At 41.4% G+C, this 15,000-nt stretch overlaps 1 protein-coding gene across 1 annotated transcript in view; it reads right to left on the bottom strand.

Moving 5' to 3' along the window:
• LOC115228879 (sialin) overlaps positions 1-14,838 on the bottom strand; it is a 21,196-nt gene extending 6,358 nt beyond the window's left edge. The window contains exons 1-6 of the mRNA XM_029799359.2: positions 14,776-14,838; positions 11,817-11,995; positions 5,999-6,232; positions 4,790-4,877; positions 3,150-3,245; positions 837-958 (exon numbers count right to left, since the gene is read on the bottom strand). Of these exons, the coding sequence (XP_029655219.1) occupies positions 837-958; positions 3,150-3,245; positions 4,790-4,877; positions 5,999-6,232; positions 11,817-11,995; positions 14,776-14,797 (741 nt within the window). The 5' untranslated portion in view covers positions 14,798-14,838. The remainder of the gene's footprint in view (positions 1-836; positions 959-3,149; positions 3,246-4,789; positions 4,878-5,998; positions 6,233-11,816; positions 11,996-14,775) is intronic.
• Positions 14,839-15,000: the final 162 nt, after the last annotated feature.

Below are 15,000 nucleotides of genomic sequence, written 5' to 3'. Positions count from 1 at the left end.
GCAGATGAAATACCTATTTCTTTATTACCCACAAAGGGCTAAACACAGAGTGGACACACAAGGACAGACATAGGTATTAAGTCGATTACATCGACCCCAGTGCGTAACTGGTACTCAATTTATCGACCCCGAAAGGATGAAAGGCAGAGTTGACCTCGGCGGAATTTGAACTCACAACGTAACGCAGACAAAATACCGCTAAGCATTTCGCCCGGCGTGCTAACGTTTCTGCCTATTATTATTATTATTATTATTATATTATGATGATGATGATGATGATGATGATGATGATGGTGATGATGATGATGATAAAAATAATGATAATGATAATAATATTTATATTAATAATGATGATGATGATGATGATGATGATGATGATGATGATGATGATAATAATAATAATAATAATAATAATAACGGCTTCGAATTTTGGCACAAAGCTAGCAATTTTGGGGGGTTGGGGTAAGTTAACTACATCAACCCTAGTGCTCAGCTAGTACTTATTTTATCGACCTCGAAAGGATGAAACATAACCTTGGTGGAATTAGAAATCAGGATGTTAAGACAGACGAAAAATAATTTCACCCAGGTGGTGTTAACGACTCTGCCATAATAACAGAGGAGGAGGAGGAGGAGATGATGATGATGATGATGATGATGATGATGATGATCGTGATGGTGATGGTGATGATGATGATGATCGTGATGGTGATGAGGATGATGATGAGGATGATGATGATGATGATGATGATGACGATGATGATGACGATGATGATGATCGTGATGATGATGGTGATGGTGATTGATGCTGATGATGATGATGGTGAATGTTTTACCTTTCTGCAGCCAACTGATGATTCTATGTATCGCTTTTCCTTTTCTGAAATCCAAGGATGTTCAGCTGGAGAGTTGGAAGCAATGAAGATCCACCCTATAAACCAGATGATTCCTCCGATTCCTTTGAGAAGATTTAGAAAGAAAATGAAAAGGAAAAAGAAAACAAAATAAGTTTCTCATTATGTTTATGCATGACTAAAAATCCAATCATATGAGCTCTGCTCTGCTCTGGTCCTTTCTCTCATACTTTACCTCTCCCTACTCCTTATTTCCTGAGCACAAAATGGTGTATTGGCGTATAGGTTCCCCACCTGACTACTCTGAAAAATTGGCAAGTTTTATAAGAGATGGTAGCTATAGCAAAGAAAAGAAAGACCCTACTTTGAAAACAGAGAGGAAGTTGCCACAGATCTTGACCAAGAACAAGGATCACTTTACATCATAAGCGGAAAGTGTAACCTCTCGAAAGAGCTGTTCTTCACTCCTGCTCCAGAGCGTCGGCTGCGGGGTCACTCCGAAAAGCTCTATCTGCGACGATTTCATCTCAGTCGGAGAGGAGCTTTCTCCGTCCGGGTTGCGGATCCGTGGAATAAGCTGCCAGACGAGATAGTGAAGATGCCGACGACCGTTCGGTTCAAAGTCTCTCTTGACCAGAAATGGCCTGAACTCTTTGCATGAACACCCTCCCTGTACATAACTCCATGTCCCCCTACATGGCCTTGCTTTTCGTGTTTTGAGCCAAAAAATTAACTTAACTTAACTTAACAATGAAGTACAGACAACTGACTCAATACCACAGTAAACTACCACACATGTATGGTCTCCCTAAAATTCACAAGGATGATATTCCATTACTATTTCTCCCTCTAAGGTAGCGAGCTGGCAGAAACGTTAGCACGCCAGGCAAAATGCTTAGCAGTATTTCGTCTGCCGTTACGTTCCGAGTTCAAATTCCGCCGAGGTCAACTTTACCGTTCATCCTTTTGGGGTCGATAAATTAAGTACCAGTTACGCACTGAGGGTCGATACAATCGACTTAATCCGTGTGTCTGTCCTTGTTTGTCCTCTCTGTGTTTAGCTCCTTGTGGGTAGTAAAGAAATAGATATTCCCTTAAGACCTCTAGTGAGTTGTAGAGGTTCAGCATGTCATCCACTGAGCCACTTTCTAATCAGTCCATTAGCAGGAAAGTCAACATCGCAGGTGAAGAATTCCACCAACTTCACAGACTACAAAGCAACAAAATTTCCCCTCCCGAATAGGGTTTCGTTATTGTGCAAGCTGACATGGTGACCTCACTAGTGTTGGTGCCATGAAAAAAAGCACGCATTGTAAAGTGGTTGGCATTAGGAAGGGCATCCAAGCCATAGAAATTCTACTAAACTAACACTGGAGTGGGATGCCATCCTTGGGCCCATTATTTTTTTTCAAACTGTCAAACCCATGCAAGTATGGAGCATGAGTGCTACATCATCATCATCATCACCATCAACACCACCACAACCCCCACCACCACCACAACCACCACCACCACAACCACCACCACCACTACAACCACCGCTACCACCACACCACCACCACCACCACCACCACCACCACGACTATTATTATTAATATTATTATTATTATTATTATTATTATTATTATCATTAGTATTATTATTATTATTGTGGAGGCGCAATAATGAGAGAAAGTTGTGATGAAAGAGTCAGCAGAAGTTTCGCCATTACCTTCTGCCGGAGCCGTGTGGAGCTTAGGTGTTTCGCTCATAAACACACACATCGTCCGGTCTGAGATTCGAACCCGAGATCCCTCGACCGCGAGTCCGCTGCTCTAACCACTAGGCCATGTGCTTCCACAGGTGTTAAACCTTGCAACAGATAAAGTCATTCACCCAACAACAGTGAACATGCATCTGAAAGGTTCCTACACTGTATATTTTCAGAAGCATTGCTCAGCTTCTCATGAGTTTTAGAATTCATGACACGCCTATATAAAGTATGGCAGAAACGTGAGCACGCCAGGCAAAATGCTTAGCGGTATTTCGTGTGCCGTTACGTTCTGAGTTCAAATTCCGCCGAGGTCGACTTTGCCTTTCATCCTTTCGGGGTCGATAAATTAAGTACCAGTTATGCACTGGGGTCGATATAATCGACTTCAACCCTTTGTCTGTCCTTGTTTGTCCCCTCTATGTTTAGCCCCTTGTGGGTAATGAAATATATATAAAGTATGACAGAGAGGCAGAAACAGGGATCTTGCTGCAGAGATTACCTGGCCATGGCCACCCAGGCAGAAAATATGGTAAAACACTTACCAGGAACATAGAATATTGATGGCCATCCTCCAAACAGGTCAGAATTTGCTAAAACACCTGATATTGGCAGTGATAGAACTGTTCCCATATGTGCACCTGAAAAATTAAATGCAATGCAACTTATAAAATGCAGTTTCATTTTATTTTTTAAAATTTAATTTTGGAGATGTACTTGCATAGCAATTGATTTGATCTGAGATCGTCTGCTGAAACGAAAACAATTGCAGCGTGGAAGGTGTTTGTAAGCCATTTAAGAAACACACAAAAGCCGTTCGATTCACTTCAACATTTAAGTTTAATTTGTCAAAATATTTTCGTCGCTTTAAGACCGCGACCTGTTCACTGACAAAAATCCGTGCTGCACGGTTTTTTGCACAAGGGAAATGTCAGTGAACAGGTTGTGGTCTTAAAGCGACGAAAATATTTTGACAAATTAAACTTAAATGTTGAAGTGAATCGAATGGCGCAGGAGTGGCTGTGTGGTAAGTAGCTTGCTAACCAACCACATGGTTCTGGGTTCAGTCCCACTGCGTGGCATCTTGGGCAAGTGTCTTCTGCTATAGCCCCGGGCCGACCAATGCCTTGTGAGCGGATTTGGTAGACTGAAACTGAAAGAAGCCCGTCGTCTATATGTATATATATGTATATGTATGTGTGTGTTTGTGTGTCTGTGTTTGTCCCCCTAGCATTGCTTGACAACCGACGCTGGTGTGTTTACGTCCCCGTCACTTAGCGATTTGGCAAAAGAGACCGATAGAATAAGTACTGGGCTTACAAAGAATAAGTCCCGGGGTCGATATGCTCGACTAAAGGCGGTGCTCCAGCATGGCCGCAGTGAAAATGACTGAAACAAGTAAAGAATGGCTTTTGTGTGTTTCTTAAATGGCTTACAAACACCTTCCACACTGAAATTTAATTTTATATTCTAAAAAAGATGAGGAGTACATCTTATGTCTTTTGATCCTCCCAGACAGAAGCCAGGTCGCTGCAGATAATGTCCAGCTGGAATTTCTGGAGGTTCATGTTTGTAGGACAGAGTTTTTTAATTCCAGGAGGCTGCACCTCTGGTGTGTGAGGAATAAACTAAGCGTTTAGTGTGGAGTTTGGAAGAGGAGACAGAGTATGGATGATGATTGAAGGAAAGATGGCATTTGGTTGAGATTGAGATAAGGTGGAATATATATATACTCTTTTATTCTTTTACTTGGTTCAGTCATTTGACTGTGGCCATGCTGGAGCACCACCTTTAGTTGAGCAAATCAACCCCAGGACTTATTATTTGTAAGCCTAGTACTTATTCTATCGGTCTTCTTTTGCCAAACCGCTAAGATACGGGGATGCAAACACACCAGCATCGGTTGTCAAGCGATGGTGGGGGGACAAACATATACACACACATACATAAATATCTACATATATACAATGGGCTTCTTTCAGTTTCCGTCTACAAAATCCACTCACAAGGCTTTGGTTGTCCCGAGGCTATTTTAGAAGACACTTGCCCAAGGTGTCACGCAGTGGGATTGAGCCCGGAACCATGTGGTTCATAAGCAAGCTACTTACCACACAGCCACTCCTACACCTAATCAAATATCTCTTGAGGATTTATTGTTATAATGTAATAATTTAGATTAACTCACCAGAATATGTGATGGTAGCTAAGATGCTTCTTTCACGCATCGGAGACCATTTACCCAAGAGGTTATGCATTGCTGGGAATGTTACACCCTGGAACATTGCAACAAAGAATATTGAAGAACATTTTTTTCTTGTAACAATGAAGATTTAAGTAAAAGTTAAATGATGAAAAAATAAGGAAAACAAACTGCTTTTCAGATGAAATTTTGATAACAAATCAAAATCGAAATCGATCAACATCAATGGAAATTATACCAGTGCCGGCAACACGTAAGAGAACCATCCGAATGTGGCCGTTGCCAGCGCTGCCCCGACTGGCCTCCGTGCTGGTGGCACGTAAAAAGCACCATCCAATTGTGGCCGTTGCCAGCCTTGTCTGGCCCCCGTGCTGGTGGCACGTAAAAAGTACCATCCAATGGTGGCCGTTGCCAGCTTCGTCTGGCCCCCGTGCTGGTGGCACGTAAAAAGCACCATCCAATCGTGGCCATTGCCAGCCTCGTCTGGGCCCCATGCCGGTGGCACGTAAAAAGCACCATCCAATCGTGGCCATTGCCAGCCTCGTCTGGGCCCCATGCCGGTGGCACGTAAAAAGCACCATCCAATTGTGGCCGTTGCCAGCCTTGTCTGGCACCTGTGCTGGTGGCAGGTAAAAAGCACCCACTACACTCACAGAGTGGTTGGCGTTAGGAAGGGCATCCAGCTGTAGAAACACTGCCGGATCAGAATGGGCCTGTCGCAGCCTTCTGGCTTCCCAGACCCCAGTTGAACCGTCCAACCCATGCTAGCATGGAAAATGGGTGTTAAACGATGATGATGATGAACAGTTAGCAGGAGCATAAACATATGTATTATGTCAATGTATGTTATATATCTTATACGTATGTCTTACATAAAGGGTATTCAATCTGAGTATTTCTATGTCCCTGCGCATGATACATCCTTAAGACATTTATTCGTTGACTCTCAAGAGTTCCTCCACCCTTTGACGGGTTTTGTTTTTCATCCCGCAAGGTGACCAATAAACACCCTCCTCACCAAGCGAGCTTGGTGGGGTTGCCGGTTTAGTCGCCGACGACCCGACCATGCAACAGGTAGTACTAGGTTATATGTTACCATACATACATACATACATACATACATACATCAGTCAGGAATATTGAACGATGCATAATTTATTGTGCAACACAGCTTGTTTGTTGTTTGATACTTACCTCAAAGAAACCTTGTGCAACCCTGATCACCACCAAGGCAGTGAAACCCCACTGAGCCGCCGCTGGTATGACCAAGGAGAGTACAGCTGTTAAAGCAATACCTCCACCCAGCAAGTACTTGGCACCCTTCCACTTGGCAAGAACAGCACCGATGAACTGTGTACAAATGTATCCGTAGAAGAAGGATCCAAGAAGCAGTCCTTGCTGGTTGGAGTCCCAGTCGAACTCTCCAGTCTGGGGATGAAAAGGAATGAAATATCTCAAGAAAGAAACAATTATAAAAGAAATGTAGAAAAATAGAGCAAAAATTCTGCAGTAAAAATGTATATATTAGGTATTAAGTATAGATGTGTATATATGTAAAAGTATGTGTATGTACAAGTGTACTAATACACACACACGTGTATATATATATATATATATATATACTAAGTAATTAAGGGTTTAGCAACGATTTGCCTCACCACACACCGAATTTAGAAATAGCAGTCAAAAAGTTTGGCTATTCTTTCTACTTAAAAGGGAGATCCCAGTAAAACCACAGCACTTGCTTTTTAAGTGCTGTGGTTTTACTGGGATCTCCCTTTTAAGTAGAAAGAATAGCCAAAACTTTTTGACTGCTATTTCTAAATTTGGTGTGTGGTGAGGCAAATCGTTGCTAAACCCTTAATTACTTAGTATTATTTAAACCTTCCTTGAATGGGGCTTTTACATGCCGAACTCTACTTGGTGAAATTAATGATTATTTCTAAATTAATTAATTTCACCCTTTATTATTGATAATCATATATATATATATATATACACAAAGTGAGACAGGGGTTATGAGTGTAACCCACTATGGGATAACATTTATCCAATATACTGCCAGTTAGGTACCCAGAAGGCTAATACATAAATGCTAAGAATTGCAATGCAATTATTTCATTTATTGTATTATATGTGCGAAGGTAAAATGTTTTACCTCAAATTCATAATACAAAATAAGAAAATGGAGGAATAGGTTTCTATCAATCAACTTCCAGATAATACCAATACATATAATTTATTAACTATAGGCGCAGGAGTGGCTGTGTGGTAAGTAGCTTGCTTACCAACCACATGGTTCCGGGTTCAGTCCCACTGCGTGGCATCTTGGGCAAGTGTCTTCTTCTATAGCCCAGGCCGACCAATGCCTTGTGAGTGGATTTGGTAGACGGAAACTGAAAGAAGCCTGTCGTATATATGTATATATATATGTATATGTATGTATGTGTTTGTTTTGTGTGTCTGTGTTTGTACCCCTAGCATTGCTTGACAACCGATGCTGGTGTGTTTACGTCCCCGTCACTTAGCGGTTCGGCAAAAGACCAATAGAATAAGTACTGGCTTACAACAGAATAAGTCCGGGTCGATTTGCTCGACTAAAGGCGGTGCTCCATCATGGCCGCAGTCAAATGACTGAAACATGTAAAAGAGTATAAATATAATATACATATAATAATTAACTATAAGGATAATACGATCCTTATGGTATTATCTTACTTATTGATGTATATTGTTTTATTCTGTATTATTCTGTTGGATTTGGATGTTCCTATTTAATATAAATAATTAGTTAATAAATTATATGAATTGGTATTATCTGGAAGTTGATGATTGAAAAGAATCTATTCCTCCATTTTCTTATTTTGTATATATATATATATATATATATACTCTTTACTCTTTTACTCTTTTACTTGTTTTAGTCATTTGACTGCGGCCATGCTGGAGCACCGCCTTTAATCGAGCAACTCGACCCCAGGACTTGTTCTTTTGTAAGCCCAGTACTTATTCTATCGGTCTCTTTTGCCGAACCGCTAAGTAACGGGGACATAAACAACCAGCATCGGTTGTCAAGCAATGCTAGGGGGACAAACACGGACACACAAACACATACATATATATATATATATACATATATACGACAGGCTTCTTTCAGTTTCTGTCTACCAAATCCACTCACAAGGCATTGGTGGGGCTGGGGCTATAGCAGAAGACACTTGCCCAAGATGCCACGCAGTGGGACTGAACCCGGAACCATGTGGTTGGTAAACAAGCTACTTACCACACAGCCACTCCTGCGCCTATAATATATATATATCTTCTTTATATATAAAAGTGAAGTTGTGTGTCTGTCTCCTACGATTTAGATTCCTAACTACTCCCACATTTTGCGATGCAGTTTAACCGGGTATCTTATAGTCGTGATTCATATCGAGCCCTTCTGTGTATTAGCGCGCGTCTACGATGAGTCTACCATTAAAAAAAATTTACCATAATTTTTTTCCATTTTAATGCATTTTTTCGCTATTAATAAGGGAAGTAACTCTCTAAAATGTCTACAATGAGTCGATTTAAAAAAAATTTACCATCATTTTTTTTTCCATTTTTAATGCATTTTTTGCTGTTTTTTGGCTATAACTCTCTAAAAATGTTTATATAGTTATTTCCCTTACAAACCCGAGCAACACCGGTTGATACTGCTAGTCATTTATATATTTCTAAAAAAACACATTGAATTCTATGGATCTTTTACCTGAAACTCTTAACTGCTCTTAATTTTAGTATGAAAAAAAGAAAATTTTATCAGTTCTCTTTTTCTCAAACTCCTTCCCATTTATATATCACACATGGTTTTATTTACATGTATTTTTATGTATATTTATATATATATTTATATTTTTAAAATTATTAAAAAAAATATTCATATACTAGCAGTATCGCTCGGTGTTGCTCGGGTTTGTAAGGGAAATAACTATATAAGCATTTTTTAGAGAGTTACTTCCCTTATATAAACCGAGCGAAAAATGCATTAAAAATGCGGAAAAATTATGGTCAATTTTTTTTTAAATCGTAGACTCATCGTAGACGCGCACTAATACCCAGAAGGGCTCTATATGATTCACAACTATAAGATACCCGCTTTTGGTTAAGCTGCACCGCAAAATGTGGGAGTAGTTAGGAATCTAAATCTGAGTAGACAGACTCTCACACAACTTCAATTTTATATATAAAGATATGTTGATATGTATTAATATATATATATATATATATACGCACTTTAAGTCGAATTTATAACTGTATGAGTATGTATAAAAAGTTGTTTGCCTAATTTGTGTTTATATTTTAATCATCTTTTGTCTCAGGTACAACCTGAGCACTTCTTAAACAGTTCTATATATTTCATAAGAAAGAACAATAATATATATAATATGAATAAATAAAATAAATTTCTGCACATGACCCCGGAGTTTCTACCTAGAACAGGGTCGCTTCAAACCGTGTTCTGATGTGAATTTGCTACCCTGGTATCGGTTCATCGAATTTTCCATGTTGACGGTAAACATAGGATAATTCATTCATCTATCAATATATATATATATATATATAAAACAAATACACACACACACACACAATATGCACATACATGCATACAAAAATACATAAACACGCATATACACACACACATACACACACATGACCTGGCTTTGACCTAGCTTGACACAAACAGCTAGCAGTCATCACCACAGCTGGCTTTGTCATTACCTTTATTCATCAAAAAATACACACACACACGCATGCACAAACACACTTGTCATCTTGCACACACACACACACACACACCACACACACACACACAGGCATTCCTTTTTTTGGAACTCTCTTGCATTATAAAACCATTTTTCAACTACCTCCAAATTCTGTTCTTTTCAACATGTGATCTCTTAGCCACCACCAGCTCAATATTGTCTCCTCTGTCTTCCCTCCTTGGGATCTTTCTTCTCCTTTTTTCCGACGAAGAGCTCCGCTCGAAACATTAAACCCTCCTTCCCTTCTTTTCCTGAGCGTCTAATAATACTTTAATTGTTCCACGTCCTGCGTTGCTGTGTTTTTTTTTCTCTTTTTTTCTGTTTTCTTGTTTGGATTAACTTTATATATACATATAAATATGCATGCATGTATGTGTATATATATATATATATACATATATGTGTTCCCGTTTGCGCCGTGAACAGGAATTAATCTTCTCTCTTCGCTCTTATACGCCATTTGGTCTCAACTCTCCCCCCCTCCTCATCTAACCCCCCTCTCCCCCCTCCTCACCTATCCTTCCCCCCCGACCCCTACCTCTTCAGTCCTTCATCCTTTCACCCCTACTCCCCTTCCCTTCTTCCCTCTTTCTCCCTCCCTCCTTCCCTCTTCCCTTCCCTCTGCTCACTCACTCCCCTTCTCTCTCCCCCTCTCCCTCTTTCATCCTCCCTTCCTTCTCCCCCCCTCTCTCTCCCCCTCCCCCCTCGTCTTCTCCCCCTCCCCTCTTCTCCTCTCTCCACACTACACCACACAACTTTACACATCACATCATATATGATGTGCCATACTAATACATACACCAACTAATACATACTAAACGTACTAATACATACTAATACATACACCAACCTATACATACACACGTCCAGACCTCTCATACGCACTTATACTCTCTCATCCACACACCACACACCTTATACATACTAATACGTACTAATACATACTAATACATACTATACATACACCAACCCTATACATACGCACGTCCAGACCTCTCATACGCACTAATACTCTCTCATACACACACACACACACACACACACACCCTTATACATACTAATACATACTAATACATAACAACCCTAACATACACACGTCCAGACCTCTCATACGCACTAATAGCTGGTCCCTCAACCCTTTTATCAACCCTATTATCTCCCCTTATTTCGCTTTCGCGTCTCATGTTTGATCTTTGACCTCCGGCCGAAATCAGATCGCCATGTTGATTCGTTAGCTACTGCACGCATTTTTTTTCTCTCCTTCTTTCTGTGTTTTTCTCTCTCTGTGTATCTTTCTGTTGAAGAGCGTAGGCTCGAAACGTTAAACTGTTTTTTATTTATATTTCCTGAGCCCATACTAATACAATTGTTTGTTTGTTTCCCACTGCCTTCGTCTTTTGTCTATTTTTCATAAAGCTTCCCGTTATATATATATATATATATAACAAAACTGGGAGGAGGGAAGTGGGACGAAACGACGAAGCAAATCGACCCTGACGCGAACGCGCTACACACACACATATGAATGCAAGTGCATATTCACACAAAATATACACACATGTTTGTAAGTTTGTCTGTTTGTATGTATGTATGTATAAAGTGTGAACATGCAAAATGTAAACTGGTGGAAACCAAAAAAATTTTACGATTAAAAAAAAACAACTGACGGAATCTGACGGAACAAAGGACAATAACTATAGGCCGCAGGAGTGGCTGTGTGGTAAGTAGCTTGCTTACCAACCACATGTTCCGGGTTCAGTCCCACTGTGTGGCATCTTGGGCAAGTGTCCTTCTGCTATAGCCCCGGGCCGACCAATGCCTTGTGAGTGGATTTGGTAGACGGAAACTGAAAAGAAGCCTGTCGCATATATGTATATATATATTTGTGTGTATGTTTGTGTGTCTGTGTTTGTCCCCCTAGCATTGCTTGACAACCGATGCTGGTTGTTTACGTCCCTGTCACTAGCGGTTCGGCAAAAGAGACCGATAGAATAGTACTGGGCTTACAAAGAATAAGTCCCCGTCACTTAGCGGTTCGGCAAAAGAGACCGATAGAATAAGTACTGGCTTACAAAGAATAAGTCCCGGGGTCGATTTGCTCGACTAAAGGCGGTGCTCCAGCATGGCTGCAGTCAAATGACTGAGACAAGTAAAAGATTAAAAAAAACCAACTAATTATGCAGCTGAATTAATAAATGTCTCACGTGATTATCTGCTTTGGTGTCGTTAAGAACGGGACAATGCATCGTGAGGTTTTTGTCTTCAGACTGTAGAGTGTTCGTCATGGCTATAATGGCCACGCTGAGGTTGACACGGAGGGCATAGACCACCATAAAGCCAAGGAATGCCATTCCGACCAAGATGAAACGGACTTGGATTTTGTCTGCAAAATAAAAATATAAAAAAAAGGAAGAATAAAATGCACACTGGTTTTAGTATCAACATCATCATCATCATCTTCATTACCATTCTCCTCCTCCTTCACCCCCTCTTCATCTCCATTCTCCTCTTCTTCTCCCTCCTCCTCCTTCACCTCCTCTTCATCTCCATTCTCCTCTTCTTCTTCCTCCTCCTCCTTCACCCCCTCTTCATCTCCATTCTCCTCTTCTTTTTCTTCATCTGCCTCTTCTTCCTGCTCCTCCTTCACCTCCTCTTCATCTCCATTCTCCTCTTCTTCTTCTGCTTCTGCTTCTTCTTCCTCTGTCACCTCCATTCTCCTCTTCTCTTCTTCTTCTTCTTTCTCCTCCTCCTCCTCCACCTCCTCTTCATCTCCATTCTCCTCCTTTTCTTCCTCTTCCTCCTCTTCATCTCCATTCTCATCCACTTCCCCTTCCTCCTCCTCATCATCAATTTCATCATCCACATCACCATCCTCATCCTCATCACGATTCTCCTCCTCCTCCTCAACATCATCATCATTATCAACATCATCCTCAATACTACTACTGTCGGCATCATCATCATCTTCATCCTCCCCTCCTCCATCCTCATCCCATTCTCCTCCTCCTCCTCATTTCCATTCTCCTCTCCAACTCCTCCTCCTCCTCCTCATCTCATAATTTTCGCCATCCTCATCCTCCTCCTCCTCAACATCATCATCATTATCAAATCATCCTCAATACACTACTGTCGGCATCATCATCATCTTCATCCTCCCCTTCATCCCATTCTCCTCCTCCTCCTCATTTCCATTCTCCTCTTCCAACTCCTCCTCCTCCTCCTCATCATCATCATTTTCGCCATCCTCATCCTCCTCCTCCTCAACATCATCATCATTATCAACATCATCCTCAATACTACTACTGTCGGCATCATCATCATCTTCATCCTCCCCTTCATCACCATTCTCCTCCTCCTCCTCATCTCCATTCTCCTCTTCCAACTCCTCCTCTCTCATCATCATCATCATTTTCGCCATCCTCATCCTCCTCCTCCTCAACATCATCATCATTATCAACATCATCCTCAATACTACTACTGTCGGCATCATCATCATCTTCATCCTCCCCTTCATCACTCCCTCCCCCTCCTCATCTCCATTCTCCTCTTCCAACTCCTCCTCCTCCTCCTCCTCATCATCATTTTCGCCATCCTCATCCTCCTCCTCCTCAACATCATCATTATTATTCAACATCAGCCTCATACTACTACTGTCAACATCATCTTCTCCTCCCCTTCATCACCATTCTCCTCCCCCTCCTCATCTCCATTCTCCTCTTCCAACTGCTCCTCCTCCTCCTCATCATCATCATCATTTTCGCCATCCTCATCCTCCTCCTCCTCAACATCATCATCATTATCAACATCATCCTCAATACTACTACTGTCGGCATCATCATCATCTTCATCCTCCCCTTCATCACATTCTCCTCCCCCTCCTCATCTCCATTCTCCTCTTCCAACTCCTCCTCCTCCTCCTCCTCATCATCATTTTCGCCATCCTCATCCTCCTCCTCCTCACACACATCATTATTAACATCATCCTCAATACTACTACTGTCAACATCATCTTCATCCTCCCCTTCATCACCATTCTCCTCCCCCTCCTCATCTCCATTCTCCTCTTCCAACTCCTCCTCCTCCTCCTCATCATCATCCTCATTTTCGCCATCCTCCTCGTCCTCATCCTCTTCCTCCTCCTCAACATCATCATCAATACTACTACTGTCGGCATCATCATCACCACCACCACAGCCAAGAACCACTGTTATCATCATTAAACAACAATACCATCATTAACAGCACCATCACCACAACCATGGCTAATACTTATAGTATTGTGAAGGCGCATGGTTCAGTGGTTGTGTGTCTGTATTTGTCCCCCCACCATCGCTTGACAACTGATGCTGGTGTGTTTACGTCCCCATAACTTAGCGGTTCGGCAAAAAGAGTCCGATACAATAAGTACTAGGCTTACAACAAATAAGTCCTGGGGGTTGATTTCTTTGACCAACACCCTTTAAGGTGGTGCTCCAGCATGGCACACAATCAATAACTGATGCTGGTGTGTTTACGTCCCCATGACTTAGCAGTTCAGCAAAAAGGCCCGATACAAGATATACTAGGCTTACAACAAATAAGTCCTGGGGGTTGATTTCTTTGACCAACACCCTTTAAGGTGGTGCTCCAGCATGGCCACAATCAAATAACTGATGCTGGTGTGTTTACGTCCCCATAACTTAGCACTTCGGCAAAAAGAGTCCGATACAATAAGTACTAGGCTTACAACAAATAAGTCCTGGGGGTTGATTTCTTTGACCAACACCCTTTAAGGTGGTGCTCCAGCATGGCCACAATCAAATAACTGATGCTGGTGTGTTTACGTCCCCATAACTTAGCAGTTCGGCAAAAAGAGTCCGATACAATAAGTACTAGGCTCACAACGAATAAGTCCTGGGGGTGGGATTTGCTCGACTAACACCCTTTAAGGTGGTGCTCCAGCATGGCCGCAATCAAATAACTGATGCTGGTGTTTACGACGTCCCCATAACTTAGCAGTTCGGCAAAAGAGTCCGATACAATAAGTACTAGGCTTACAACGAATAAGTCCTGGGGGTGGGGATTTGCTCGACTAACACCCTTTAAGGTGGTGCTCCAGCAAGGCCACAATCAAATAACTGAAACAAGCGAAAGAATAAAAGAATAGAAGAATAAAAACTTTACCTCTGAAACTTTTAAACCCCATGGTGGACGGTTGCGAAGGAGGACTAAATATGTTCTGGATCTGAAATGGCGTAAATAAAATAACATATAAAAAAATATCAATAAAATATCAATAAAATATCATATAGATGCAGGAGTGGCTGTGTGGTAAGTAGCTTGCTTACCAACCACATGGTTCTGGGTTCAATCCCACTGCGTGGCACCTTGGGCAAGTGTCTTCTACTA

Source organism: Octopus sinensis, unplaced genomic scaffold (genome assembly GCF_006345805.1).
Source record: "Octopus sinensis unplaced genomic scaffold, ASM634580v1 Contig11292, whole genome shotgun sequence".
Lineage (NCBI taxonomy): Eukaryota > Metazoa > Mollusca > Cephalopoda > Octopoda > Octopodidae > Octopus > Octopus sinensis.
This window is presented reverse-complemented; position numbering and strand designations above follow the sequence as displayed.